This window comes from Ascaphus truei, chromosome 16 (assembly GCF_040206685.1).
Source record: "Ascaphus truei isolate aAscTru1 chromosome 16, aAscTru1.hap1, whole genome shotgun sequence".
NCBI lineage: Eukaryota > Metazoa > Chordata > Amphibia > Anura > Ascaphidae > Ascaphus > Ascaphus truei.
The window spans coordinates 38,779,759-38,806,894 of record NC_134498.1 but is presented as its reverse complement, the minus strand read 5'-3'; the positions used below and the strand labels follow the sequence as shown (position 1 = coordinate 38,806,894).

The window sequence follows — 27,136 nt, the reverse complement described above, 5'->3', positions numbered from 1 at the left end:
GAGATTTGCAGCTTTTAATTTGCTCAGTAGCTAATCCATCTCAAGATATTAGATTACTCCGGTGATTGCTGGGGCATTAGAACATACTTCCAGCGTTGTCCTCGTGGTAGTTTGAAGAAAGCCTAAGCCAGCGGTGCGCAAACTGGGGGGGGGGGGGTGCAAGATTTTTTTGGGGGGAAGGAGAGGGGATGCGGGTGGTTGCAGAGGGCCCGCGCTCTTCCCCAAGGCATTTAAATTAAATGCCGGGGGACCGCGCGAGGCCTCTGCAACCTCTACTTACCGAGGTTCAGCCGGCTTCGGGACGCGTGACCATGACAACGTGGCATCAAATAACGCCGCTGGGTCATGTGATGTCACATAACCCCGCCACACGAGGTAAGGGGGGGCGGCGCCTAGGAACAGAGGAAGCAAGACAGGGGGGAGGACGCAGCAAAATAAGTTTGCAGTGCCTCAATAAAATGGCGGATAGGCATATAAATGGCCTATGTTATCTTGAGTTACTGACCCTTTTGCTCTTCACATTATTCATTAGATATCGGTCTTCTCCATCAGTTGAGGCATTAAAACGTGTACTGCTTTATGTGACTAATGCACCCTTTGTTTGGGATGGATTGATGGAAGAGGGTTTCGCGGATAAGTCTTTGTTTTCTTTGCCGAGTAACGTTTGTTTCCATCGTACATTTAGCATGGAAAAGCCATATTTTGCATCACTAGACAATTCCCTTCTGTCAGTGCTGGCCTGTCTTGAATTAGTAATGTGCCCTGGCAGATTTCCTATTCATATTGAAGTCCCATCTGAGCACATTATCCTCCTACCTGTGACTCATATCCATGTTACTTCTATTTATAATATGGTGCATTTCAGGGATGTCTGCGACCAGCCTCATCTTATTGAAACCCGGATAAACCTTTCAGATTTTTTTTTTGGTCCAAGAGAATCAGATATGGCTGCTCTTGAGACCAGATCTTTGTACATCAGTCTTAACATTTGTATTCCTTTACTACGGGGGGCTCAAATCCAGTCCCCAAGTCCCCCCTCCCTCCCCCCCCCAAACAGGTCAGGTTTTCACAATATCCCTGCCTCAGCACAGGTGGCTCAATCAGTGGCTCAGTCTCTGACTCCGTGCTGAAGCTGGGATATCCTGAAAACCTGACCCGTTGGGGAGGGTCTTTAGGACTAGAGTTGAGAACCCCTGCCACAGACCACCAAGGAACGGGATCAGAATTCCTACTGTACTGTACGTTACATTTTTCAAATATTCTTTCTATTTTTCAGAGGTTTGGGATGTTATCGAATTTAAAAATATTCGAATTGAAAAAAAGACTTTATTTCCCAACACATTTGCAAATTTAAAAAAATGCCCCCAAAATTTACATTTTCGCTGCAAATTTGAATGTGGGGCAATAATGTTGCCTATCTCGAAATACTATGACCAATATAGAAGGACTGCGCCATTAAACAGCAAAGCATGGGGAATGAACAGGAGCCGTGGAAGTAAATATTTTACTGCTTGTTTTGTTTTCACCTCCTTGACCCTATGGAATCTCTGAAATCTCTTGACTAATTCCGAACACATGGTCTGGTGGAAGATGCGATTCATTCGATGATCGAGTCCCTTATTTAAGTAAGTCCTCTCTTGTCTTTGGCAGTGTCACGGAGACGAGAAACGGGTGGGAACGCGTACTTTATATGTTGGACATCGGCCAGCCTCGGAAACGGACGCTTACATCGCGCCGAAGTTCTGTGATAATAGAATTGTATCATCCAAGGTATGTTTTTTGTTTCATTACGCCAAAGGACATTCTCACTTTCTAGGCCGCGGAGTAAGGGTGTAATTGTTATGGTTCTTGGAGTCGGATGGTTTAGAAATCTTTAACGCTTTGAAGTCCTTTGCAAAAGTGTTGAATTCTATGGAAAATAGTCTATATCTTATATTTTATTGTACAATGGGAGATGTAATTCATTGGAGCAAACTGAATACTCTAGAGAAAAATATATATTTTTCAAAACATACAATGACAATAATAAATTGGTACCTTTCTAGCATCCACAAATTGTGTTGTTGAACCTACTTCAGTGGGGACAACACTTCATTAATTTGACAACCTCATCTTGTCAAAAAAAAGAATAGAATCTGTTTAGGGGCAGCATTGACGTTCCTTAAGGCAAACATCAAGAAGATTTGTCAGACATAATATTACATGAGTTGTGTTCTAAGCCAAATCATCAGGTGAAGGTAGGCAGTTAATCTGAGACTTAACCATATATGTGTTGTACATTTTCTAAGTCTGTGTTCAGACTGAAGGTTTGTGTACAGTATGTTCATTATTTGTTCCTTTACCTATGGGAACAGGGAGAGTATTTCTTCCTTAACCGTAGACCAGTTGCTCCAGGTCTAAGACAGTCTTGCCGATCTGGCTCTGAAGATCAATCTTCTCATGAGCCTGATGATCACCTATTACAGAAGTGGCCATCTCCAGTCCTCAAGGGCCACCAACAGGTCAGGTTTGAAGGATATCCCTGCTTCAGCAGAGGGGGCTCGGTCATTGACTGTGCCACTGATTGAGCTATCTGTGCTGATATCCTTAAAATCTGACCTGTTGGTGGCCCTTACGGACTGGAGTTGACCAGTCCTGACCTATTAGAAAGCCAATGTATTGTAAGGAAGCACCGAGCTTAGCTTACTGTATCTTTGCAATGCAGACTTAAAGCAATAGACTGTTAGTGAAGGCGGTAACTCGTCTAAACCCACTGATTTGCCCACAGTGATTTGGTCTTGCAGTACAGTGCACTGTGATATTTGTTTGCTTAAGCCAGCCTTACAGAATGGCGTTTGTAGTACACAGAAGAAAACCTAGAACGATCTTTGAAGATTTTGTTAAGACTGACCCAGGGGCCGGTGTCCTCAACATTTGTCCATTTAACTGATCCGGTTAATAATTAAACGCGCTGCGGTGTAGACAGAAGCACAGTGCTTCTATGTATAACCTGATGGCAAGGGACTTCTAGCTTCGGCCATTCAGCTGCTGAGGGATACTTGGCCGCCTGCCATTTCGGCCCTGAGTTAGGTGCTAAGCATTAGGGTTAAGGTTTTAGGGCATGGGTCCTCAAGGGACCCTAAACGGTCATGTTTTCAGGACATCTCTGCTTCAGCAAAGGCGCCTCAGTCAGTGTCTCAGCCTTTGTGTGCTGAAGCAGGGATATTCTTTAAACCTGACCTGTTGGGGGGCCTTGAAGACTGTAGTGGCCCACCTGTTTTAGGGGATACATTCCCTGCGACAGCGAATGGGCATGGCTAATTGTCCTAGACTGTAACCCGATATATTTAGATGAAATCGCACACTATTACATTTATTTCGTTCGGTTTACCAGAAGCAGAAGACGGCATTGGTTTTGTTAGCTACCTTTTTTGAGCTTTCTTATTGTTGAGCTAAGGGGTAATCCGTCCATAGTTGCGTGTATGCCACACTTCAACTTTCAACAGAACCTTAGAAACAATGCTAGGAACTCTGCTTGACCGCTCATCACCATTGCCAACCCCTTCCGTGCATCCCAACCTGGCAAGTCTGTGAAGCTCGGTATAACAGAGCGTTGCTGCCGTTAATCATTCACAGGAAAGTTTTGCGGAGTCATGCAGGGCTACTAAAGTCACGAAGATAAGCTATAAAAGCTCAATTGTCTACGATATCATTGTAAATTAACCAATACGTTTCAAAATGTGCAGGTGATAATAAAATGAAATATGATGTGTTGGTGAAGAAGTATGTCCATCTATAATCCCAAATGTAGAATTACCACGTCCTTTGCATATTATAAAGACAAAAAAAATGGAAGCTTAAAACTAATTTGTTCTGTAAATGGAAACATTTCTGCAAAGCGAGGGCAGAATCTTGTGGCATTTATCACAATTGGAAAAAGAATATCTGAAGAGGTCAAGGACGGTAACAGTAGTATAGGAAGGACGAGGCTCGATGAGAGAGACTTCCCGGACGTACAGTGCTCCTGGTTGGATGTCTCCTGTCCCTACACCTAAAGGCTTGGGGTCCCCATCTGGAAAAGCAGAGTCATGAAACTAACATGCACAACCTAGTATAGTATAGTATAGTAACTATACGCATCAGTCTAGACCACGGGTGGCCAACTCCAGTCCTCAAAGGCCACCAACAGGTCATGTTTTGGGGATATCCCTGCTTCAGTACAGGTGGCTTAGTCTTTGAGCCACCTGTGCTGAAGCAGGGATATCCACAAAACCCTGACCTGTTTGTGGCCTTTGAGGACTGGAGAGAATGAATACCTCTTTTATACATCCAATAAAAGATAAGTTGTCTTAGCTGTCAAATGGAGAAGATGATTTGCCTATCGAATGAATCATATTCATGTGCCAAAACATATCTACACATTTGTAGTGGCTGGTTGGAATTTTGCATTATTGTATTACCTCATACAATTGAGATGAGATGCTAATTGTATTTAATATTTGCATTGCTCTTGGTTGCTTTAAATCCTGATTGATTTGTCCCCCCTCAGATTTATGTCTGAAACCTGTACACTTACGATGGTTTGGTTTGTTCTCTTTTAACCTGTATTGTGTAAGCGTTGTCATGTTAAAAACATTGAAAGTATAAGGCTGAGTTAATGCTGCTGCAGGCCGCGAAGGGGCGTCTGTGTGAGGCGCGATCAAATGCCTTAAGTCATTGATGGTGCGTGCGACAGCAGGAGGGGGCGAGCGTTGCGTGAGGAATCAGTTTAAACAGATTTCTCAGCGCGACGGGCAGGTCACGTGAGCGGTTCGCCTAATCAGAGCGAACCAGCTCTGTGACATCACTGGCACGTCTAGCATGGCCAAAAAACGCACCCGCTTCACGCGGGTGATGTCACGGACGCGCACGCATCCGCGTGGGCGAAGGCATCATGGCCCGGGCCTAAGATTTGAATATGACTGCATCACACCTCATACATTTAGCATTTTCCTTTATAATGATTGTTTTGTTGGGGTGCTAAAATGAAATCGTAAAGTACAAAGAAAATGACTTGTTTGTGTTTCTGAAAAGCAGAATATTGACTTTTATACCTGGTGTTAACATTCTTTATTTTTTATCTTCTCTTTCTCTGCAGTACACTGTGTGGAATTTTATTCCCAAAAACCTGTTTGAGCAGTTTCGAAGAATTGCCAATTTTTATTTTCTCATAATTTTCCTCGTTCAGGTAAGGCGAATGGGGTTTGGGCATACTTCAAAATACAAAGAATTAAACAGACGTGTTATTACCATGTTGAGGAGAAAGTGAATGAATTCCTGAGCAATGTAATGATGTAAAAAAAAAGGGAGGGGTGGAGAATTGGGGAGGGAGGGGGGCAATTCTATAAATTGTGTTATTGCCGGGTAAGATAACAGGAGAGATCAAGATCATAGAAATAATGCAGTGACCCGGCGCTAGAAGTGACAACAATACCCCAGTCCAATGATATGTCCATATAGATTGGGAAAGTTCTCTTAATGTTCCAATTGAAAACGAAGTGGTGGTTCAGTTGCTAGCTGGTGCTTCAAAATTCCTCCTGCAGTATAATAGACAAAGGGAACGAAACCATTGCGCAGCCACAAGTACCAACAGACGACTTCAAAAAGGGCTTAAAAGTAATAAACTTACAAAAGTATTGTGTCTATGTTCATTTGAGAGAATCTGTGCTTTTACCAACTTCTTCTCCTGGACCTCACGAATCCCCCGTGTTGTCAGTCATACGTCAGCTCACTCTCCTGTTAACTCACAGCCTGATCACTCAAAGGTGATCTCCGTGGGTTCCCGGAAAGGAAATGACATAGGAGATGATGGTGCAGATTGCTAAAAACTTTAATGACATTAAAAACAGTAAAAAAAGCTGTGTGTGCTGTGCACGCGCATAGTAAGTGAAACTTCTTTGACTTTTGTCACAGAAATTGTATTTGTATTGGTGATGTTTTAATTAAAAATCAAAATACAATTTCATTGACAAAACGCAAATAAATTTGACTTAGAACATGCGTACACATCCCTTGTATTTGCACTAAGCGTGAATTCCTCGTGTGTGTGTGTGTGTGTGTGCGTGACTGTGTGTGTGTGCGTGTGACTGTGTGTGTGTGCGTGTGACTGTGTGACTGTGTGACTGTGTGACTGTGCGTGTGACTGTGTGACTGTGCGTGTGACTGTGCGTGTTACTGTGTGACTGTGTGTGACTGTGCGCGTGACAGTGCGTGTACGCGTGACAGTGCACGGTGCACGTGACAGTGCGTGTGCACGCGACTGACTGTGTGCGCGACTGACTGTGTGCGCGACTGACTGTGTATGTGTGCGTGTGACTGTGTGTGTGTGCGTGTGACTGCGTGTGTGCGTGACCATGTGCGTGTGTGTGTGACCGTGTGCGTGCGTGTGACCGTGTGACGTATGCGCAGCCCCCCTGCACCTCACACATCCCCCTAACCTATTCACAGTCAGTGTGTGTGTGTATGTGTCAGTCAGTGTGTGTGTGTGTGTGTGTGTGTGTGTCAGTCAGTGTGTGTGTATGTGTCAGTGTGTGTGCATGTGTGTCAGTCAGTGTGTATGTGTGTCAGTCTGTGTGTATGTGTGTCAGTCAGTGTGTGTGTCTGTGTGTGTATACTGTATATGTATGTGTGTGTGTCTGTCACTGTATGTGTCTCTCTTTCTGTGTCCTGCCCCCTCTCTCCTAACTCCCCCCCCCCCCCCCTCAAAGGCAGGCAGAGCTGCGGACTCGCGGCGGCTCTGCCTGAGACTCTCCTCCTCCCCTCACACCCCCCCCCCCCCTCACAGACAGGCAGAGCTGCGGACCCGCGGCGGCTCTGCCTGAGACTCTCCTCCACCCCCCCCCCCCCCTCACAAACAGGCAGAGCTGCGGACCCGCGGCGGCTCTGCCTGAGTCTCCTACTCCCCTCACAGACAGGCAGAGCTGCGGACCCGCGGCGGCTCTGCCTGAGACTCTCCTTCAACCCCCCCTCACAGACAGGCAGAGCTGCGGACCCGCGGCGGCTCTGCCTGAGACTCTCCTCCACCCCCCCCCCCCCCCCCCTCACAAACAGGCAGAGCTGCGGACCCGCGGCGGCTCTGCCTGAGTCTCCTACTCCCCTCACAGACAGGCAGAGCTGCGGACCCGCGGCGGCTCTGCCTGAGACTCTCCTTCAACCCCCCCCCCCCCCCTCACAAACAGGCAGAGCTGCGGACCCGCGGCGGCTCTGCCTGAGTCTCCTACTCCCCTCACAGACAGGCAGAGCTGCGGACCCGCGGCGGCTCTGCCTGAGACTCTCCTTCAACCCCCCCCCCCCCCTCACAAACAGGCAGAGCTGCGGACCCGCGGCGGCTCTGCCTGAGTCTCCTACTCCCCTCACAGACAGGCAGAGCTGCGGACCTGCGGCGGCTCTGCCTGAGACTCTCCTCCCCCCCCCCTCACAGACAGGCAGAGCTGCGGACCCGCGGCGGCTCTGCCTGAGACTCTCCTCCCCCCCCCCCCCTCACAGACAGGCAGAGCTGCGGACCCGCGGCGGCTCTGCCTGAGACTCCTACTCCCCTCACAGACAGGCAGAGCTGCGGACCCGCGGCGGCTCTGCCTGAGTCTCCTACTCCCCTCACAGACAGGCAGAGCTGCGGACCCGCGGCGGCTCTGCCTGAGTCTCCTACTCCCCTCACAGACAGGCAGAGCTGCGGACCCGCGGCGGCTCTGCCTGAGACTCCTACTCCCCTCACAGACAGGCAGAGCTGCGGACCCGCGGCGGCTCTGCCTGAGACTCTCCTCGCCCCCCCACCCCCCGGCGAGACGCGGCAGCACCGGGCAACGGGCAGATACCTAATAAAGGCCCCCCCCTCCGGAAGTGCTGCGTGGGCAGAGGCAGTGTCGGCGGGGAAGGGGGGGCAGCGCGTCATCGTCAGCAGGAGCTGGCTTCGAGGGGAGCGCTGCAGCGATCCCCTTCTGATGGTGCTGTGGGGAACGCAGCTCACTCTACCCCCCTCCCCCCCCGTTCCATGCCTCGGCCGGGGGAGGTCAGCAGGAGTGGCGGCAATTAAATTTTGAGGGCTGCCGCCGCCGCATGTCAGCGGGTGGGGGGAGCAGAGCTCGTTAGGAGCTGCGGCGGCGGATACCCTCCATGATCCCTGGGCTCCTCTCCTCGACCCCGGCGGCGCTCAGTCAGCGGGACGCAGGAAAGCGGAGGTAGGGAGGAGAGAGGCTGCGCGGGATGGCAGCGGCCGTTAGGAGCGGCGGCTATCGCCGCCGCATATGTCACGGTGTGTGGGGGGTGTGGGGCTGGGGGGGGGGTGGGGGGGTGATTAGGAGCGGCGCCGGCGGCTATCGCCGCCGCCGCATCTGATTTGTGGAGCGGGTGTGATGTCAGTGTTTGGGTCGGGCTGAGCCAGAACACAGCCCGGCCTCAACTGCCAGCACTGACGTCACATCCGTTTCATTTCTGTCTCCACAATTCTTTTTTGCCCCATCACGAATGAGGTGCCACTAAGGAAGTTTCACTTCAAAAACCTGTAGCTCAGACTTTGTGCGCTAATTTAGAGGCCAGAAAAGCGCTGTCTTAAGCATTGGGTTACTCCCCGTGTTACTGAAGTCATTGTATGCCTTGTAAGGCTGCCCTTATAGTGCCCGTGACGCGACGTCGCTCCAAAACAAAACAATGGACTCCGTCGCGAGCGCTTATAGTCAAAATTTGGAAGCCGGGGAAATTTGATTTTTCAGAGACTGTCGCCACATGTGACTGTCTCTGAACCAATCAATGACCCCGTTGCTGAAAGTTAAATTATAACTTTTGCGGGTAGCGACAGGTGAAGTCGCCGTAGCAAGCACTATAAGCGCGACTTAAAGCATCACTAAAAAGCACAATATGAAACATATGGCTTGTCATATGTGGCTTGTATTAAAATATAAATAAGTTAGCTTGACATACAGTACATAGAATCTTCAGACTAACATCCTTTAATATTTTGCCTTTTCAGAGACTAGGAAAACATTGGTTCCATTTTTAATATGTATTTTTACAACTGTCATAACATACTAGATAGATTTGGCAAAAACATGACCAATTATGGCAATTCCATTCTGTATTTCTCTCTATGTGATAGCCAGATAAAATACTGGCCATTAATTGATACAGAAAGCATGCAGCAAATACTGGTCCATATTTGTCATTAATATGTTATGTATGTTAAGATTTTGAAAATTACCTTTAAGGGTAACCATGCCTCCCCCCCCCCACCTTCCATTACCTTCAGAACTGCCTAATAAGTAACACCCCCAATGGGGTCCTTAGATCTGCCATCACCCCTCAACTGACTAAGCCTCAGTTTAAGGTCAATAAAGCTGGTGGGAGAGCTTTATCAAGAACCGCCCCAAGACTGTGGATTAAGCTCCCTGAGGCTTTGAGACATTAGGAAGCTTTGAGGAATTAAAAACCTTCCTTTTTAAACAAAGCCTGGAAAACAGACCCTAATACCCTGGCAGCCATCTTTCCTGCTCGCGCTCATGTTCCACACCCTTTGTTGGTCTTTCTCGTCGTTCCCCTATATGTTTTCGTTAGGTCCCGGAAGTAGGTCTGGAATGGGTGTCCTCCCTAAGTTCCTACACGCGCTCTAGTTTATTCGTGAGTTGCGCGTTGGAACATTAAAAAATATATATGTAAACAGTGGCGGATTTAAAATGTTGCCGCCCATAGGCACGTACCCCGGGCCGCCTCTTCCTGCAGTGCTGCCCTTTTATTTTTGCGGCGTCACGACGTCAATGCCATGTGACATCACAGCGTCACGCTACAGAAGGAGGGCGGCGTGGAGGTAAGAGACCTTTACAGAAGTCCCGCGCTATCCCCCGGCAATCAGTGGGGAAGAGAGCAGGCCCTCTCTATGCTGCCCGGGGCCTAATCGGAAATCCGCCACTGCATGTAAATCTATACATGTGTGCCAGAGTAGGCCTTCTGTCATAGCTTGGTTTGCTCTGCTTTATGAACGTCAAGTTTTCGTGGAAATCATATAAGACCCCATGTAAATGTTATTTATCAGCCGTTCTAGTGCCTCCATGGCTGTGATTTATATTTGTAGCAACCTAGTCATTGATATTGAATTCAGATACTGAGCCTGACAGATGCTGAAATGGAAAGGCTGGGTACCATCCAGATATTGATATCTGTGCTCATTTACTGAGAAGCTGCTTAGTGTGTTACCTTGAAAAGGAACAGGAAAAAAGATCAAACTAAATCCTTGGGACCTGGAGGAGTTATTGTAATATAAACTTAGTCAAATTTGAGGTAGTAGAGAAATTAATAATAACTTTGTTTCATATAGCGCTTTTATCCCAGCAAGACTCAAAGCGCTTCACAATTATAGTATAGCGCGCGGTACGCAGCAAATAGTTGTTACTGACACAGTCCCTGCCCAGATGAGCTTACACTGTTTTTGTGCCTGAGGCACAGGGAGATAAAGTGACTTGCCCAAGGTCACAAGCAGCTGACAACAGTTCCCCTTCTTCAACCTCTGTGTCGTTGTTATCAGTTTCAGCACCTTTACTCACTGATATTTATATTGTTGAGGGCACATCAGTGTTTCTGGTATGACCTTCATCCACAATAGTATAAAATAGTGTAAAGGAAAAATGTGAGTGAAAGCCAAAAGAAAAATCAATGTTTGTTCCTTGGAAGTCTTCATTTATTTGACAGAGGAGAATAAATATATACTACGCTGTGATATTCACTTAATTTCAGACAAAACATGGTGAGAAGTTAAAGGCCCTGTCCTCGCAGCATTTTATTTTTAAGCTGGGGGTCTCCAGAGCTGAGCCACGTTGCTTACTGATATTATCACTTCTGTATGGGGTGCTGGTAGGAGCCTTGGCTGGATTCACAATACAGCAGTTTAAAAGTCCAGCAGCACGCAGGCAAATATAAAGTCGTGATGTTATCCCTTGTAGCTTTCTAATGGCCCACGTGACAAGGACATTTAAACTGAAGAGATACCGGCACCCCCTACAGAGCTATCTCGGGAAGCAAGGGGTCCCTGGAGCTGAAATCAACCCCCTGCATCAATTTGACGCCATGTCTCCATGGCAACAGGCGTCAAATGATGCCGCATTGCCTTGGAGACGCAGGGACTGAAGCCGGGTAAGTGAGCCATGCCCCCCCTCCCCAAAAGGCTGGGGGGCGTGCCCCCAGTTTGCGCACCCCTGCTGCAACCTGGACTTATATTGAATCTGCCCAATCAGAAGGTTCATGCAAGTTGCTTGTCTACCATCCTTTGTTACGGGTAAACCAGATAAGTACCTCCTCTGGTTAGGACCGGATCCTATTAGAGCTGCGGGGCGTGAGATTTTATGGGGGTGGGGGGGGAAGGCGAAAAGCTTACAGAGGCCCTGAGCTCTTCCCCCAAGCATTCAAATTAAATGTCGGGGAGGGCGCGCGAGTACTCTATAAGTTTCCTTACCTGATCTACGGCAGCTTCTGGCGAAGCATCACCACGGCAATGCGGCATGAATTGATGTCGCAGGGTCACGCTGCCGCGTTGCCATGGCAACGTGGTGTCACATGACACCGTAACGTCTGAACGCCAGAGACAAGTTAAGGAAGGGGGAGGGAGCAGGGGGGGAGAGCAGGCAGTGGGGAGCAGAGGAAAATGTTTGTGCACCGCTGTACTAGAAGATGGTACCCTAAGGCCTCGGCCATGTTCCTTGCTTGCTGGCGGAAGCGCGCTGACGCGCGCTCCCACTCAGCACTGAGCCCCTTCAGCCGCAATTAGAGCGGCTTTAGTAGGGGCTCACCTGCGCTTGCGCGCGCTTGCGGAAGCGTAGGTCTTAGGGGAATTTAAAATTCCCCCACTTGCCGGCGCGACAGGCCGGTCATGTGAGCGGTTCGCCCAATGAGGGCGAACCAGCTCTGTGACGTCACTGGCCCGCCCCCGGCCAGTGACACGCCCGCCCCCGGCCCGCCCCCTGACGGCCCGCTGACAGCGCGTGCGGTAAGCAAGCGCAAGGCCAGGGAAAGCACCCGCTTTCCCTGCGCCTCAGCACGCCAGCAGGGAGCATGGCCGAGGCCTAAATCGGGGGTTGCCAACTCCAGTCTACAAGGGCCATCAACAGTTCAAGTTTTAAGGATATCCCTGCTTCAGCACATGTGGCTCAGTCATTGACTCAGCCACTGACTGAGCCACCTGTGCTCAAGCAGGGATATCCTCAAAACCTGAATTGTTGGTTGCCCTTCTGGACTGGAGTTGGCAACCCCTGTCCTAAAGCTTTTCTTTGCACTTGTTTTTTTATCATCTCATCTCTGTCAATATGAGACGTGTTTCAGGACTCTGTTCAATAAACACCCCCTTCTTTTTTTTAAATAAAAGTTACTGGCGCCCATCTCTATTCTATACTTTCATCCACGCTCAGCCAGCACCAACCCTGCATCATACCCCCTGAGACTGAGCATGTGCACACAAGTATCTGGGAACAGACATGATACCTTTCGGTCGTGGGGGAAGGGAGGTTACACGTCGTTTGGTAGTTTTCAATATTTTTGTTTTCATTGAATGCCTGTTGTATCCGACATTAGCCGTAGACTATTGAGTGGACAAGATTTCGTTTTCCTGAATTTGTGAGGCTGAATCCACAGTGTGATGCATTTGCACTTGTGATGCATTTGTGTGACTTGTGATGCATTTGCAGTTGTGTGTTGCTAATATTTTATGATCATGTAACATGAGCTAAAATGCTATTCTTGGCCTTTCTCTGTGGAACTAAAAACATTCCTGCTCATCTTGCAATTTATGGTCAATTAAAATCTTGTCTTTTGCTTCACAGGCGATTGTAGATACACCAACAAGCCCAGTAACCAGCGGCCTTCCACTTTTCTTCGTTATAACAGTCACGGCTATTAAGCAGGTAACTCATCCGCTGCAGTATGAATACACACAAATAACTAGGATGTACTATTTACCAAAAAAATAGAACACAAAAACATGTGATCAAAATACTGGATTCTAACTAGGTTAAACATACACGGAATGACAAACCATGTTTTTTTTCTCCATTATTTGAAAATGAGCAAATGCCAGCAATAAACAGTAACTTAGTAACTTTGACTGAAATAAAACTCTGGGGCTTTTGAGGGTAATGGGGCCTCTGATTCAAAGTTGAACCTTTCCACTGTCGTCACCTCAGACACAAACCCTGTGCCCTTCACAGAAAGATGCACTTGTAAAACCCTGCCTGTAGCGAAGTATTTCATCATTAAGCAATCTGTAATGGAGCCATCGCTGACTTGTGACTCTGTGAGGCTGCCAGGCATTACCTTGGTTTTATATGTGTCCGTCTTTAGAGCATTTCTAGGTTCACGACATTAGGAAAGTTAATTGGGATCTGCATTTATTACAATATCTGTGTATCCTTTAAAATGATGTATTCTGATTTGTGCTATCCACCCGTTGCAATAATGCGCTTCATTTCACCCTGCCATTTCCAGGAGTCCAGTGTGCGATGCAGTTCATATTTTATTAGTGTGATAAGGGGGAGGGGGTAGTGTAGGATTACAGCCAAGAAACACAGAACCTAAAAACAAGTCTAATACCTGAATGATTGATCGGAACCCAGGATCAAAGTAAAGTTGTAAAGGTTACAGTATGTTTATCTAGAACAAACAATAGCATTGTAATGCTGCCTGGTCATTAATATTGTATACAAAATAAGATTATTATTGATAGGTGATCAATATATAACTCATAGACTGCTAAAGGAATTTCTTCTGACAGCCATTCTATTAGAAGCACATTATTGAAAAAAGTCACCTATACACTGAAATCCTATTTGACAACAAGGTCATCTTGTTAGATTTTTATTTAGTGTGTGTTTGTGTGTACACACAAAGACACACACACATGAGCAGTTATTGAATAAATCGCCAATCACTTATACTGTCTTAGTTTCTTTGTTTGTAATTTTTGCTTATTTGGAACTTTTTAAATGTGGCCGTAAACTGTTGGGACACTGAGGTGTGGAGCTGATGCAAATGCAAGGTACACGCTCTGCTTTCCTTTCAGTCTCAGTACCTGTACATCTGATATATTTCTTCTTTTAGGGTTATGAAGACTGGCTGCGACATCGAGCTGACAATGAAGTGAATAAAAGCACTGTTTTCATTATCGAAAACGCCAAATGTGTGAAAAAGGATAGTGAAAAAATCAAGGTAAACAATTTTCATGCGTGCATTGCGGATTACGGTTTGCACATTACAATCTCTTGTCACAAGAATGGAGTATGCAGTTTTCTATAACTTGAAACTTGTCTCCGTGTTCGCCTCGGACGGATCCCGTGTCCTTCACAGAAAGTTGCACTTCTAAACCCTGCCTGTGGAGTGAAGTATTTCATCATTTAGCAATCTGTAATGGTGCCACCGCTGACTTGTGATTCCTTGAGGCTGCCAGGCATGACTTCAGTTTTATATGTGACCGTCTTAGAGTTTCTAAAATCACAACTGTAGTTAAGTTAGTTGAGATCTGTATTTATTACAATATCTGTGCACCGTTTATAAGAAGGTATTCTGGTTTGGACCTACCCATAATCAGACCAGTGTCTTCATAGTCATTTGTCCAATATATGGTTCACTCCGTTTTTTAAACTTAATTGTAGATGACACTAATATGATTAACTCGCACATAAAACCTGGTTAGACTAGTAATCTTTAAAGTGGCTTTTACCTCTTAGGTTTTTTATTTTTTTGATTAGGTTTGAAGCAGGGTGTGTCCGGCGCTAAATCGCGTTGATTACTTACATCTGAAGGGTATGCTGGAATCTCCAGCTGTGCACAGAAAATGTCTGTTTAAAGGTCCTGCATTCCATGGGCCAATAGGAAGCAGCGACATCATACCCTGCAGCTTCTTATTGGTCTGCGTGCCATGGGACCTTTAACCAGAAGTGAGATACCGGAATTAACTTCAGATGTAAGTATCTCAGGGAGCAGGCGGTCCCTGGAGCTGAAATGAATGCCGTTGTGCTCTGGAAACCCCCTGCTTCTATCTAGGGGGGAAATAAATATATATATTTTAAAAGCAACCTTCCTTTAAGAATTAATTTTAAAACTTGTGATCAAAAGATCCAAAAAAAGTTGTCCGTGTGCCTAATATCAAGAAATTGTACACGCTGCACAAAAGTTGGGTTGAACCGACTTTGAGCTAATTTTTTTTAAGGTTTTTAACCTAACGCACTAAGATATGGCAAGTGATAAAAACCTTCCACCATAAAGCAAATAAAAATACCCCTTGGAACCCTGCCTTTCCTCATTATCTTCGCATACAATTCTTTCGCTGCAGCCAGGGATTCTGGGTAATGACATGCAAATGGGCACTTGCAAATGCATCAATTTTTGCTGCTTCTCTATTTTAACATTGACACCAATCAGCCGTACTACACAGCTTTTTCAGCAAAAGGTTTTGAAAAAATGTGTGCTATTGGAAATGGTGAGATGGTTCTTTTACAAGACCCATTAGTCTTTGAAAAGGCAGAGGAGCTGCAGGTTTGTAAATGCATTCACTATAACATTACTGCCTAATATAAAGTAAGGTCGTGTAACATGCCTGGATGGAGAACCTACACAATCAATATCTGTAACCCTTAAAAGTGCTGAGTAGTATAAACTCTTATGTTATGTCAATTGCATTCGTTTGTAGTTTACAAGGCTTTGTGTTATGTTGGTACGATGATTAATGGCTGGTCATTAATAGTTTATATACTGCAGATAGTTCTGTTTGGTAATGCATTTCTGTACGGTGGACTTCATATATATTTTACCAGCAATATAGCTGATATTATTAAAATGTGATTTCATTGATTTTTTTATAAACCTTTGAACACAACCTTCAAATGATGCTCTAAAAAGCATGTGTTTTTTTAATAGGCAAAAATGTTAAAAAGCAGATTGAACGCTCACAAAGAGATTGATTGCAAAAATGTGCAATCCCTATACGGGCTTGATGTATTTTATTTTCTCCATGTGGCTCAGAAGCAAAATGGCGCATCGTTTCTGGAGCGAACTGCCAATCGAGCCCATGGAGAGTTGATTCTTTGCCATTAATCTCTTGGCGAGTTTGAGATCTGCTTTCTAAATTGTTGCAAAGTATTCTGGGAAAACCGGGGTTTTCACTCAAGCTGCATCAGCATACCGAAGAAAACGAGCAAGAATTGAAAACCTCACAAGTGTAAAATACGACTTGTATTGACATATTTAGAATTTTAATAGCAACGTGTCAACATGATTGGGTGGCATGGGTGTATGGTTATCGCATGATCATTTTATAGAAATTAAAAATATATATTTTTCATATCTGTCATTTCCTTATACTCTTTGCAGGTTGGGGATATAGTAGAAATAAGAGACAATGAGACCTTTCCATGTGACCTAATATTGTTGTCTTCGAGCAGTGATGATGGGACCTGTACCGTAACTACAGCTAGTCTGGATGGGGAGTCCAACTTCAAGGTAGACCTTTTATTTTAGCTCTGGGTATAGATGCAGGGCTCTTCAACTAGTACTCCAAAGGGACCAGGTCCAATAACATTTAGAAGTAGAAGGGTCACAAACCTGACCTGGTGGTGGCCCTTGGGGACTGGATTTGGCCACCCCTGGTATAGAGGATTATTCATTAAATTGTTGTGCAGGGGAACAAGCGCATGGCTACTCCCGTTCAGATCTATGGGATTTTCCATGTGATGGTGCTCAAATCCACAATATCGCAAGTTTAATTATTTAACTAATGAGCACTTTGATGTAATTGTTATACATCAGAAACGTAGGTCAGTATTGTATAGCTGCTTCTGATGCCTTTCATTACTACAATGCCATTATCTTTTCTAAACACATAGGAATATTCCCCTAGTATCTCCAGGAACTCCCTGATTAGACTTTGCAACTGATAAAACTCTCCAACATTATCTCCTTCCCCGCCCCCAAAAAAGCACAAGATGATAAACCTGTATATACACGTATATATTATTTGGAAATGTATTCATGTTTTCTATGTAGCTGCTAATCTTTCCTTATGTGTTGTAATGGCTCACTGTTCCTATAAAGGGTCCGTACTTGATATAAAAAGGAACAAACTCTCACGAGATTGGAATTGCTGCCGCGGGTGCACTCAAGGACATAGATAAAGCAGTCCGTGTGCCAATCAGTAAGAAAGGTCCAGGTTGTGACCGTAACGTCGACCATTCTTAATAATAAATACAACTTTATACAGGTCTACGCGAGGGCTCTCAACTTCTCTTATTCCTATATAGGGTCCCCCATTAGCAGCTAGTACAACTCATGAGGTTTGCGTTTTACTTTAATTTACATTGCAGGCTTCTCTTGCCAGAAACCTGGATAAAGATGACACGTTCAAAATAGACCTTGGCAACCGTAACAATTTGGAACACCAGACTGCTCTTTAAATAGAATAAAAGCAATGTTGGACTGTACTGGTCTTTTCCATCAGTGGAAAAGCCTGCTGGGAATTTTAGCGGTTGATCCTAAGAATAATTGCAAATCTTCCAGGAATTTCCGATCTTGCAGTTGAGCTCTGTTTTAATGTAACTAGCAATATATCTGCATAGTGGGACAATGGTCATTGGGCATCCAGTTAACACAATGGTTTGCTCTGTTTGCTGATGTTATCTAGACCTATTACGCTGTGCGTGAAACCGCTGGCTTGTGCACTGATGAAGCAGTTGATGCTCTTATAGCCACCATTGAATGTGAACAGCCCCAGCCTGACCTCTACAAGTAAGTAACTCCGGAGGAGAAGGGGTGATGAATGGCCAGTCGTATTTTCCTCCGCACGGTTAGATTATTACACTTTATGGATGACCACTCCATATATTAGGACCAGGTAGCAGAGAGGATTATTATATGGAAGAGATACGGGTGGTTGAAACCATGTTAAAGTGTTGCATAATGTTTACGAGCATTATGCATAAATGCATCGTTTTGATGCACTGCGCCAAAATTGCATCCTATGTACCAAACTTGTTGCCCCCGTTTCTTACGTAAGGTACAACATTGTAAGTAAGAAAGTTCATGTGACCTGGCACATTTTTTGATGCGGAGTGGTGGAATTGACGCGCAGAATGTGACACGTCTCATTAATTCTGCGCGTCACTCGACTCCCGTTGACACTTCCCAAGAAACAAGCTGAGGCAAAGAGTGCAGGAAAGTGCTTGGGGCAATTTCCCTCTCAAACTGCCCTAGTATAGGGGTGACCAACTCCAGTCCTCAAAGGTAACCGTCAGGTTTTCAGGATATCCCTGCTTCAGCACAGGTGGCTCAGTCATTATGACTGAGCTACTGATTGAGCCACTTGTGCTGAAGCAGGGATATCCTGAAAACCTGACCTGTTGGTGACCCTTAGGGACTGGAGTTGGCTACCCCTGCCCTAGTGCAAAGAATCCAATGAGTTAAAATGTTCCAATTCCTAATATATTTATTTTTAAGAGAAGTGACAGCTGCACTAGATTAATTGGAGCCAAAATAATCTGCTGATTAATTTTTTTTAATGATCCCTTTCGACTGCAACTCTGGTCTACAATACAATACAGTACTGTATATCACAGAAAATGTGCGTTCTCTCCATTTGTTCCTTGTTGGTCCAGGAAAAGTCATCATTTTCTTATTGTCACTTATTTTATTTTTATAGTGTATTTTGCACTGTTGGCTAATATTTTCACATCCCTGTTTTTAGAGATGCAAGTCTAATAGTAATACAGGAAGTAAACTAAAACCATAAAAATAAGGACATTGTGTGAGGCAGGGAAGAATCACTTCTTAAACTGCAAAAATGAAACAAGATGTTTACAGTATGTGATATAGACACTTCCTTTCTAATGTAATTCAGATGACCTACTTGACATGGGGAAATAAATCAAATCTATGCTTGTAAGATACATGTAGAGGCGTATTTTGAAGTGGCTATGTTCAAGCAATAGATATTTTATAAGCACTTATAGCATCTAGTGGAGTGAGAGATAGATCTCTTAGCTCGTATTCAATTCACATACACACAGATCTCTTCCCCACTGCCCCCCGCACATATACACACACACGTAACATTTAATGGATCTAACAAAAATTGGTGCAGGAAATAAAATTGAAACAGTTAAAAAAAGAAATCTTCCTTTTTCATCTGGAGACAACCTCTGCTCTAATAGTAATAAGGGACCACTTGACTATCAAGATGCAGTGTATTTAACTTATGTGAATACAGTGCTCAACAATGTCAGGGTGCTATGGATATGCGTGATTAGCTTATCAAGTGAGCAACGTGAACAAACACAAAGGTGTTTGGACGAAATGCGCGTCGGGTTATTCTGACGTCACGAGTGTGTGATGCGGGGAGTGCGACTAGCTCGGTCGGAGGCAGCGTGAGGAGACTCTCATGCTCAGCGTTGAGCTCTATACGAAGACCACAATAGAGGGTATTCACCACCTGAGGTATACACTATGCGAGCACCAGTTTGGCACTAGTGCCTGCACCTCACAATATCCGCTCTCTTGTAGATCTAATATATTCTCACTTATCTTGATTGCACTCTCAACCACTCACTGATGTTTCTCACCTTTGTGTTTGTTAACATTACTCACTTGATAAGTTAATCATGAATGTCCATAGGCACTTGACATGTTGCTGAAGTTGTCTTGAAAAAGGGCAAAAGAATGCACAATAACGTAACAACACGTTGGCTGTAGAAACTAGCAGCATCTTGTAGATATGTTCAGGCATATCATAAATATGGAGGCTATCCTTATCGATCCAGGTGGATAGGGAGGATCTCAGAAGACATGAAATCAGAGACACAATAGTGAAGAAATTTGGATACAACCAAATAAAATCTAAAGATTTTACACTCACAATAAGTACATTCTTTAGCTCACTTTAACCGGACAGGGGTCAGATCTCCTGGATCGGAGACTTTCCCCAGCTGTACCATCTCCACGGATGTCGGCGTCTCACGAGCAAGTGGGTCCCTCTGTTACTTCCGGTATCGACCGCTCGGTAACAGGAGACGCGTTTCACAATCTCCTCTCACTTTGGGCTCTACGCGTTTCACTGGCGATCAGCTACCTCAGGAGTAAATGATTGTTGAACACTCAGCATTTTTATAGTCAAGTGCAGGGGTGCGCAAAATGGGGGATTTTTTTTGGTGAGGCGCGGCACTTAAAGAAACCCTGCGCTCTGCCCCCAAAGCATTTCAATTAAATGCCGGGGGACCGCGCAAGGTCTTTGTAACACTCTTACCTTGACTCAGACGATGTGTCGCCATGGCAATGCGGTGCCAAATCACGGCACATTGTCACCTGATGTCACATGACACTGCGTCACCATGGCAACACAGCATCAAATTATGCGACAGGGGTGACATGATGTCACATGACCCAGCAGTGTTATTTGACGCTCTAGAGAAGGTAAGGGGTGTGGGGCGTGATCACTGGAAGAGAGCAGGCAGGGGGGCCCAGGGCAAAAAGTTTGCACACCCCTGGTCTAGTTGTCCCTTATTACTATTGGAGCAGAGGTCATCTCCAGATGAGAAACTGACATTTCTCTTTATAGTTGTTTCAATTTTGTTTCCTTCACCAATTTTAGTTATATCCATTAAATGTTAAATTTTATTTAGCATTAACTTGAGTGCTCAAATTAGGGATCTAGTGTAATTTTGGTATAACATCATCCCTAACTGCAATATTAGGTTTGAGCAAGTAACTTTGATTCCTACATAGCGCTGTTAACACTAGTTTTCTCCAGGACCAATATTGCTAAGAAAACATGTTCATTATTCAAATAGATTGGAGTCACAGAAACAATGTGATGCATGGAAATGTAACTGAATGTATTCGGATTTAATCGGTTAATTATTCATTGATGACAATAGAAATGATGCAGAGTAACAGACTCTAATTTTAAGCATTTATTTAATTAAGAAGGCTATTTTAATTAAAACGACCAAAGCATTCAATTAAAGTGTTTCAGTGATTTATAATTAAGTGAGAAAATAGCATGAAAACCCTGCTCTTATCAAGTGTGACGAACTCAAGGTTTCGTGTTTCTTGGCCAAGTAGATTTTTTAGGTCCTTGGGAAATGTTCTGTAAACAGTGATACTCTTTTTAAGGTCGAGAACACATTGGTTTCCTGTTTTCCAGTAGCTGTTATCTGTTTAGTACAGAAATACAGCGACACGTAAACATGCCAGCTCCTATTATCTTTGCTCACATTCTTATCCAACAATAGCTGGTGTGCTGGGCTGTATTTGAGCCAAAGTGCCCTCTTTTGGTACTGCTGGTTAGGGGCAGGTCCACTGCTGTGTTATAGTGCTAGTCATGGAGATAATTCTTTACATTTTAGAAGTGACATTTTGGCAATGTTTCCAGTATAATTCAAGACGGTTTCTATATTTTGTCTTTGTTTTCTTTAGGCATAGGTCACAGAAGGTGTATTATTAAAGTTGCATAATGTTTCTACTGTTTGTGCAGAGATTAAAGTTAGAGGCCTTCTCAGAAGAGCTTGCAATCAAATGTAGTAGCAGAGGAGTTACTTTCCCACGGTATAATTTTGTACCATTTACAGGATTATTTATCCATGTCCCTTACCAGTTAATGCAACCAAACAGGCCTTCTGTCCTATTCAAGTCAATGGGAGTTGATCCCTGTCCCTTACAGATCGGCACATTTTTTTTCTTGCGAATTTGGAATTTGCCTCGGACCGGCCGCTACAGTCTCAAAAAGGCAAATCTGCCGTTTCGGATTTTTTATTTGAAATATTAATCCGAAATCCGTTTTCGGATTGTTAAAAATCCAGACACAGATTAATCCGCTGGGAGTTTTAATCTCCCCCTCTCTCCCTCTCCCTCTCCCTCCATCTTCTCCCCTTCCTCCCTTCTCCCCTTCCTCCCATCCCTCTCATCTCAATATTCAATGCCGGATTTGGATTAACCCGTGCAGATTTGTTTTTAGTACCTATTCCGCTGATAAATTTTGGTGGGGGGAAGGATTTGGTCTAAAAAAAATATCCAGGAAATGGATTTGAACTGGTTCACGCATGTTTACTGACGCTGTGCGTTAACCGGTCTTGAATCTACGGGTTGCTGTTTACCACGGGGTACGCCAATGTTCTGTGAGCGATTCCTCCTCCTCTATTCTTACACATCCCAGGTACCTTCTCATGAACTTGGTAAAGTGCAAGATATCACCAGAGCCATAAATGACTTTCACAAATGTCTGCTTTATGTGCGATTGTTGTGCTTCTGCGGTAGGGAAAATTACATTAATTGGTTTTGCCAAAAATGCACCTCGTCATCTGCTTGTTTTATTCTTTAAAGTCGTGAGAAATTGTTCCGTATCAGCAATTAATTATATTGTGAGTATAATTGACCTATCGATGTTGAGCAAGAAATTTATATTCTGAACACGCAACTTATTTTTTTTTTATCTGTTTGCGATTCTTGTCACTGCCCTTTGAATGTAATGTCTTCAAAGTAATCTAAATGGCTTCTAATATTTTTCAGGTTTGTTGGAAGAATGAATATCTACACTAATAATCAGGTTATCAACGCAAGGTAAAAATGTACCATAAAGCTTGGCTGTAAATCACTGACATGAGTTTCTTATTTAGGAGTAACTGCTGGTTAAACCTTCCAGACGGGGCATTGAACACATGAACCAATGGTGTTTTTACCCAGTAATGCTTTGTGTTTAAATTCCCCTCCGCCTGAGAAGGGATTCAAAAAACAAATCTACTCGTTGGCAAAAAGCAAATGCAACAAATGTTCCTTTGTAGAAGCGCAAGCTTTTTTTTTTAATATACACAGGATTGAAGCGGGGGTCTCCGGACACGGGAGCTTTAAACTTTGCCGAGATACAGACCTCTAAAGGGGCTGCCGGTATCTCGGGAAGCAGGGGGTCCCAGGAGCTCAAATGAATGGGGTTCAGCTCTGTAGACACCCTGTTCCAATCCTATGTAAATAAATAAATAAAAGCACAAATTGCTCATTTTAAAGGGGTAATTGCTCAGGGCACCAGTGAGTGTGAGGGAGTTTGAAGTGGGAAATTGTGGAGATCTCACAAATCATTTTTTTTTTTCATTTGTATTCTCTTTCCTCTAATTAAATTTTTTTTTTAATATATATAATCTCTGTAGACGGACGTTCACAGAGGTACACAATTTGGAGACGTTTATAATGTGAAATTATAATAAGGCTTTATTGTGCCTTTTCCTTTTCATCAGGAAATCCATCCAAACACAGGGGGGGGAACAAAGCTTCTATTCACTTGGGAGTATTTCTAGTGAAACACTATGCAATAATTCACATCTCCCTTAGTCAAGCATTTCTCGCAGCCCCAAAACATATAGCTTGAAATAAGCAGATATAAGCAGTCTCTTAAGAATAAAAGTCTTATCTGTTTCTTGGAGGGAAAATCTTCTCACTTCCTGGTTCAGCTTCAGGTGTAGTAGTTTTCCCTGTGTCTTGAAATCAGCTCTGCTGTGCAGAGCTCAAGACTGGTCAGCTCGAAAGGTCAGCTCTCAGTCAGAGCTAAGGAGTTACTTCCTGTCTCAAAGGCAGGCTTTTTGTAAACAATTACTAAACACCACCTGCTTGATTAGATTAACTACCACACTGCTAGATTAAAGGCACATTACTGAACAGGGATAAGTCCCCTGTTACAATCTCCTATTGCTTTTTCATTTTTTTTGTTCATTTTTCCAATTTTTCTGTTTTAATAATAGAAATATAATGCCAATGTCATTAAGATGTTTTTTTTTGCTCCGTTTAGGTCCTTGAGTTCCGAGAACGTGCTGCTGAAAGGAGCAACTTTAAAAAATACAAAGAAGATATATGGTAAATGATTCAGAAGATGGAATTTACATGATCTAACAGATAACGCCATTGAATCCTAATCCCCTTTCCAGTCTTTAATTAAAGTGTGTATATTGATCACCTAATTTATTTCTACTGAAAGGGACATGCACACATCTGACATGACACGTCTGAATATTCTGACTCAAGCACACTGTGGCAAGTGGTAGAGGCAGGTAGTTAACTCTGAGTCCTTTCTTTTGTGCTTTTATTGTAAAACAGCAACAATAACAAAAAGGGGGGGGGGACTGGGTAGGTGGCAAAAGTAAAGGAGAGGTAAATTAATTTGCAATACTTTACTAAGGTGGTAGACAAGCTGTGACTAAATACATTGAGATTATGGCAACTAGCAGGGGAGGCAGTAACAGTTCAACTGACTAGAAGGTGCAGGGGAGTTGCCAAGGGAAAGATACATTTGTAGCAATCTTACACTGAGAAGTGCTGGCAGCCTCAGAACCCGAAAACAAACATGCAGAGAGGTTCCAGGACGCAGAATGTGTAATAGCTACAAAGCGTTCTTGTTTAAATGGCATTTAAAGGTACAATCCCATGTTGCTGGCCAGAAATCCACGTTTTGTAATTAATTTAACAATCTAATTGGCTTCCCTAAACAAACCTAACCGTGCTAAAAGCAAGGGTTTGGGCTGCTTTGCTTTTTTGGATATTAATTACAAGTTGCATTTCTTATCAGTCTCTGAATGGGAAAGTGTTTGTCCAACAAGTGTTTTCATTCATCTTATCCCACCCTGTCCTTATCCGAGAGTCCGTAAAGATAAGGAGAGGGGGAGAGACGGGAATTTTGGCTGTGCAAGCACTTGTAAATCACACAAGGGAGCAACTAGAGGAAATCAAACTCCTCCCAAGTCTCAGCTCACTGTGGAGACATAATAAGTTAAACACATTGTGAAAAAATACTTGTGAGATTTGGGCACCAGTTACCCAGATATTACCCCTTACACACATTACTGGCATTGGTTCACTTTGCTCCTATGATGGTTTTCCCCTTTTAAACCATTGTGGCTGCTTAAGTATTTAATTCCTCACTCACCGTTCCACTTCTTCTGCGCCACTTTGCAAATCCCTGCACTGCTTCCCATATCCTTTAGAATCAAATTTAAATCCCTAGCTCTAATTTACAAAGCTCTCAACAGAGCTGACCCCACTCCTCCCCGCATACATCTCAGCCCAGATATATCCCTAAACGCCCTTTACATTCTGCCCACAACAGCCTCTCCTCTCCTGCCTTATCGCCTCCTCACTCCCGTCTACAAGACTTCTCCGTGCTGCCCCCTCTCCCTGGAATTTCCTACTGTACATACCATCAGACTCTTCCCCCAGCTTTCAGACATTTAAAAACTCCCTGATAACTCACCTTTTTTAAAGCTGCAGTTCAGTCAATTTCCTGCATGTGTGTTGTAAATAAATCAGTTCTGTAGTAAGAAAAAATACTTTTAGCATTTTCTGTTTTTAACAAAACAACTTTGAAAGACCAATTTTCTTGTATTCTATTTTAACAGCCATTTGCTAAGGCACTGCCCTTTGATGTCCTGTCACAAGCCCTGGCACACTCCTTTGTCAGCCCTGCCCTCCCTCTAGCACATGTCAGTGCAGCAGTGCTCATGAATATTCATGAGCTTCCACTGAGAGACAGAAGCAGAAGAAAAACAGATCCCTTCACTAATTATGTCACCAAATTTCGACCTATCAATACATGGAGAACGAATTGACCTGCAGCTATACAGTTCTTTAGGTAATTAGAGATTGCACACATAAAACTATTGAAGTAAAAAAATAAATTAAAAAAAACAAACAAAAAAAAGACTGAACTGCAGCTTTAAGGAAGGAAGTTATTCTGGCATACCCCTAACATACCCCCCACTGTCCCCCAACCATATTAGGACTAGCTGTGCGGCTGAACCAAACTCCACGCTATGTAACACCCCCTAACGTCCATACATCAAACCTTATTGGAACCAGCTGTGCGGCTGGACCAAACTCCATCCTGAGTCCCACTCTGTCCCACAATAATCAGCCACTTTAACTTTTGTTTCAACATTGCCCTTTATTCCCTCTAGATTGTAAACTCTGAAGATCAGAGCCCTCATTACGTTTTGTATCTGTTTGTGCATGCTTGTCCTTCTTTGTATGTAATTCTGTTTATGTAATTATCACATCCTTGTACCCCATTGTACCGCGCGGCGGAATATGTTAATAATAATAGTTTCCTCCGGGAACGGTGCATTTCAATGTCACGCAGGTGTCGCAGTGTACACGGGAATGGAAACCAAAATGGCTTTGAACTACCAGGGAAAATCTCAAAAACGCTCTGCAGTGGAAAAGTAAGTCTGAGTATATAAACATTGCTGTGATGTAGCTTATACTATTTGTACAAGTATTTTCCCGTGTCAAGCTTTGAAGTTCCAGCAATATCTTTGGACAGATAACCTATTTTCAGCAGTTCCTTAGAGAGCCAAGATCTTTATTGAACCTTCCCATGAAAATCACAGGTTTTTTATACGTAGTTCATTACGGATTTTCCTTTTTGACCTTTACATGTACAAGGACAGTCAAGGATGGTATAAAAAAATAAATATATATAGCATTTGTTAAAGCAGCAATCCTGCTTTCCTCTTGTATTTATTTTTGCGTTATAGGTTTGAAATAGTGTGTCTCTGGTGAACTGCGTTAATTCTAACCCTGCTTCCCGAGATACTTACCTCTGCACGGGGTGCTGGTAGCGGCTCCGACTGGGCAAAGTGGGGCTATCGAAAAGGGGGATTGAAAGCTCCCGTGTCACACGGCCTAATAGGAAGCTGTGATGTCATCTCTCGCGGTTTCCTATTGGAGGCTTTAAACCTGCGACGCTGCCTCCAGCACCCCCTACAGAGGTAAGTACCTCAAGGGGTCCCTGGAGCTGAAATTTAAAACGGGTCAGCTCCAGAGACCCACTGCTTCTAGCCTATTAAACAAAATAAAAACACATGTCCTGCTGCTTTAAGTAGTTTTTTCTACATATCCTAGGGCACGGTGTATTTAGCGTTTCTTGAGTCATTCGTAGTATTCATCACATAGTTTGCTCCAGTTTGCTCAAGTTCCCTCCTTATTTTAACAGCACTATGAGAAGTAATGAGCAGAATTTCTTTGATTAAATATTATACTTGGGTGCTTAGTATTTTTGTTTCCTTTGTCATGTACAATTTTTCTACATCCTTTCCTTCTATGTATTGATCTGTAATGTTGTGGTTGTGCCTGTAAT

General features: G+C 44.0%; 1 protein-coding gene across 7 annotated transcripts in view; it reads left to right on the top strand.

Moving 5' to 3' along the window:
* ATP11C (ATPase phospholipid transporting 11C (ATP11C blood group)) overlaps positions 1-27,136 on the top strand; it is a 114,427-nt gene that overhangs the window by 45,358 nt on the left and 41,933 nt on the right. For all 7 annotated transcript variants that reach the window (XM_075573254.1, XM_075573253.1, XM_075573250.1 and 4 more), the window contains exons 2-10: positions 1,651-1,770; positions 5,117-5,206; positions 12,810-12,890; positions 14,083-14,190; positions 16,351-16,479; positions 17,657-17,760; positions 22,531-22,581; positions 23,798-23,862; positions 26,138-26,219. In XM_075573254.1, the coding sequence (XP_075429369.1) occupies positions 1,651-1,770; positions 5,117-5,206; positions 12,810-12,890; positions 14,083-14,190; positions 16,351-16,479; positions 17,657-17,760; positions 22,531-22,581; positions 23,798-23,862; positions 26,138-26,219 (830 nt within the window). The remainder of the gene's footprint in view (positions 1-1,650; positions 1,771-5,116; positions 5,207-12,809; positions 12,891-14,082; positions 14,191-16,350; positions 16,480-17,656; positions 17,761-22,530; positions 22,582-23,797; positions 23,863-26,137; positions 26,220-27,136) is intronic.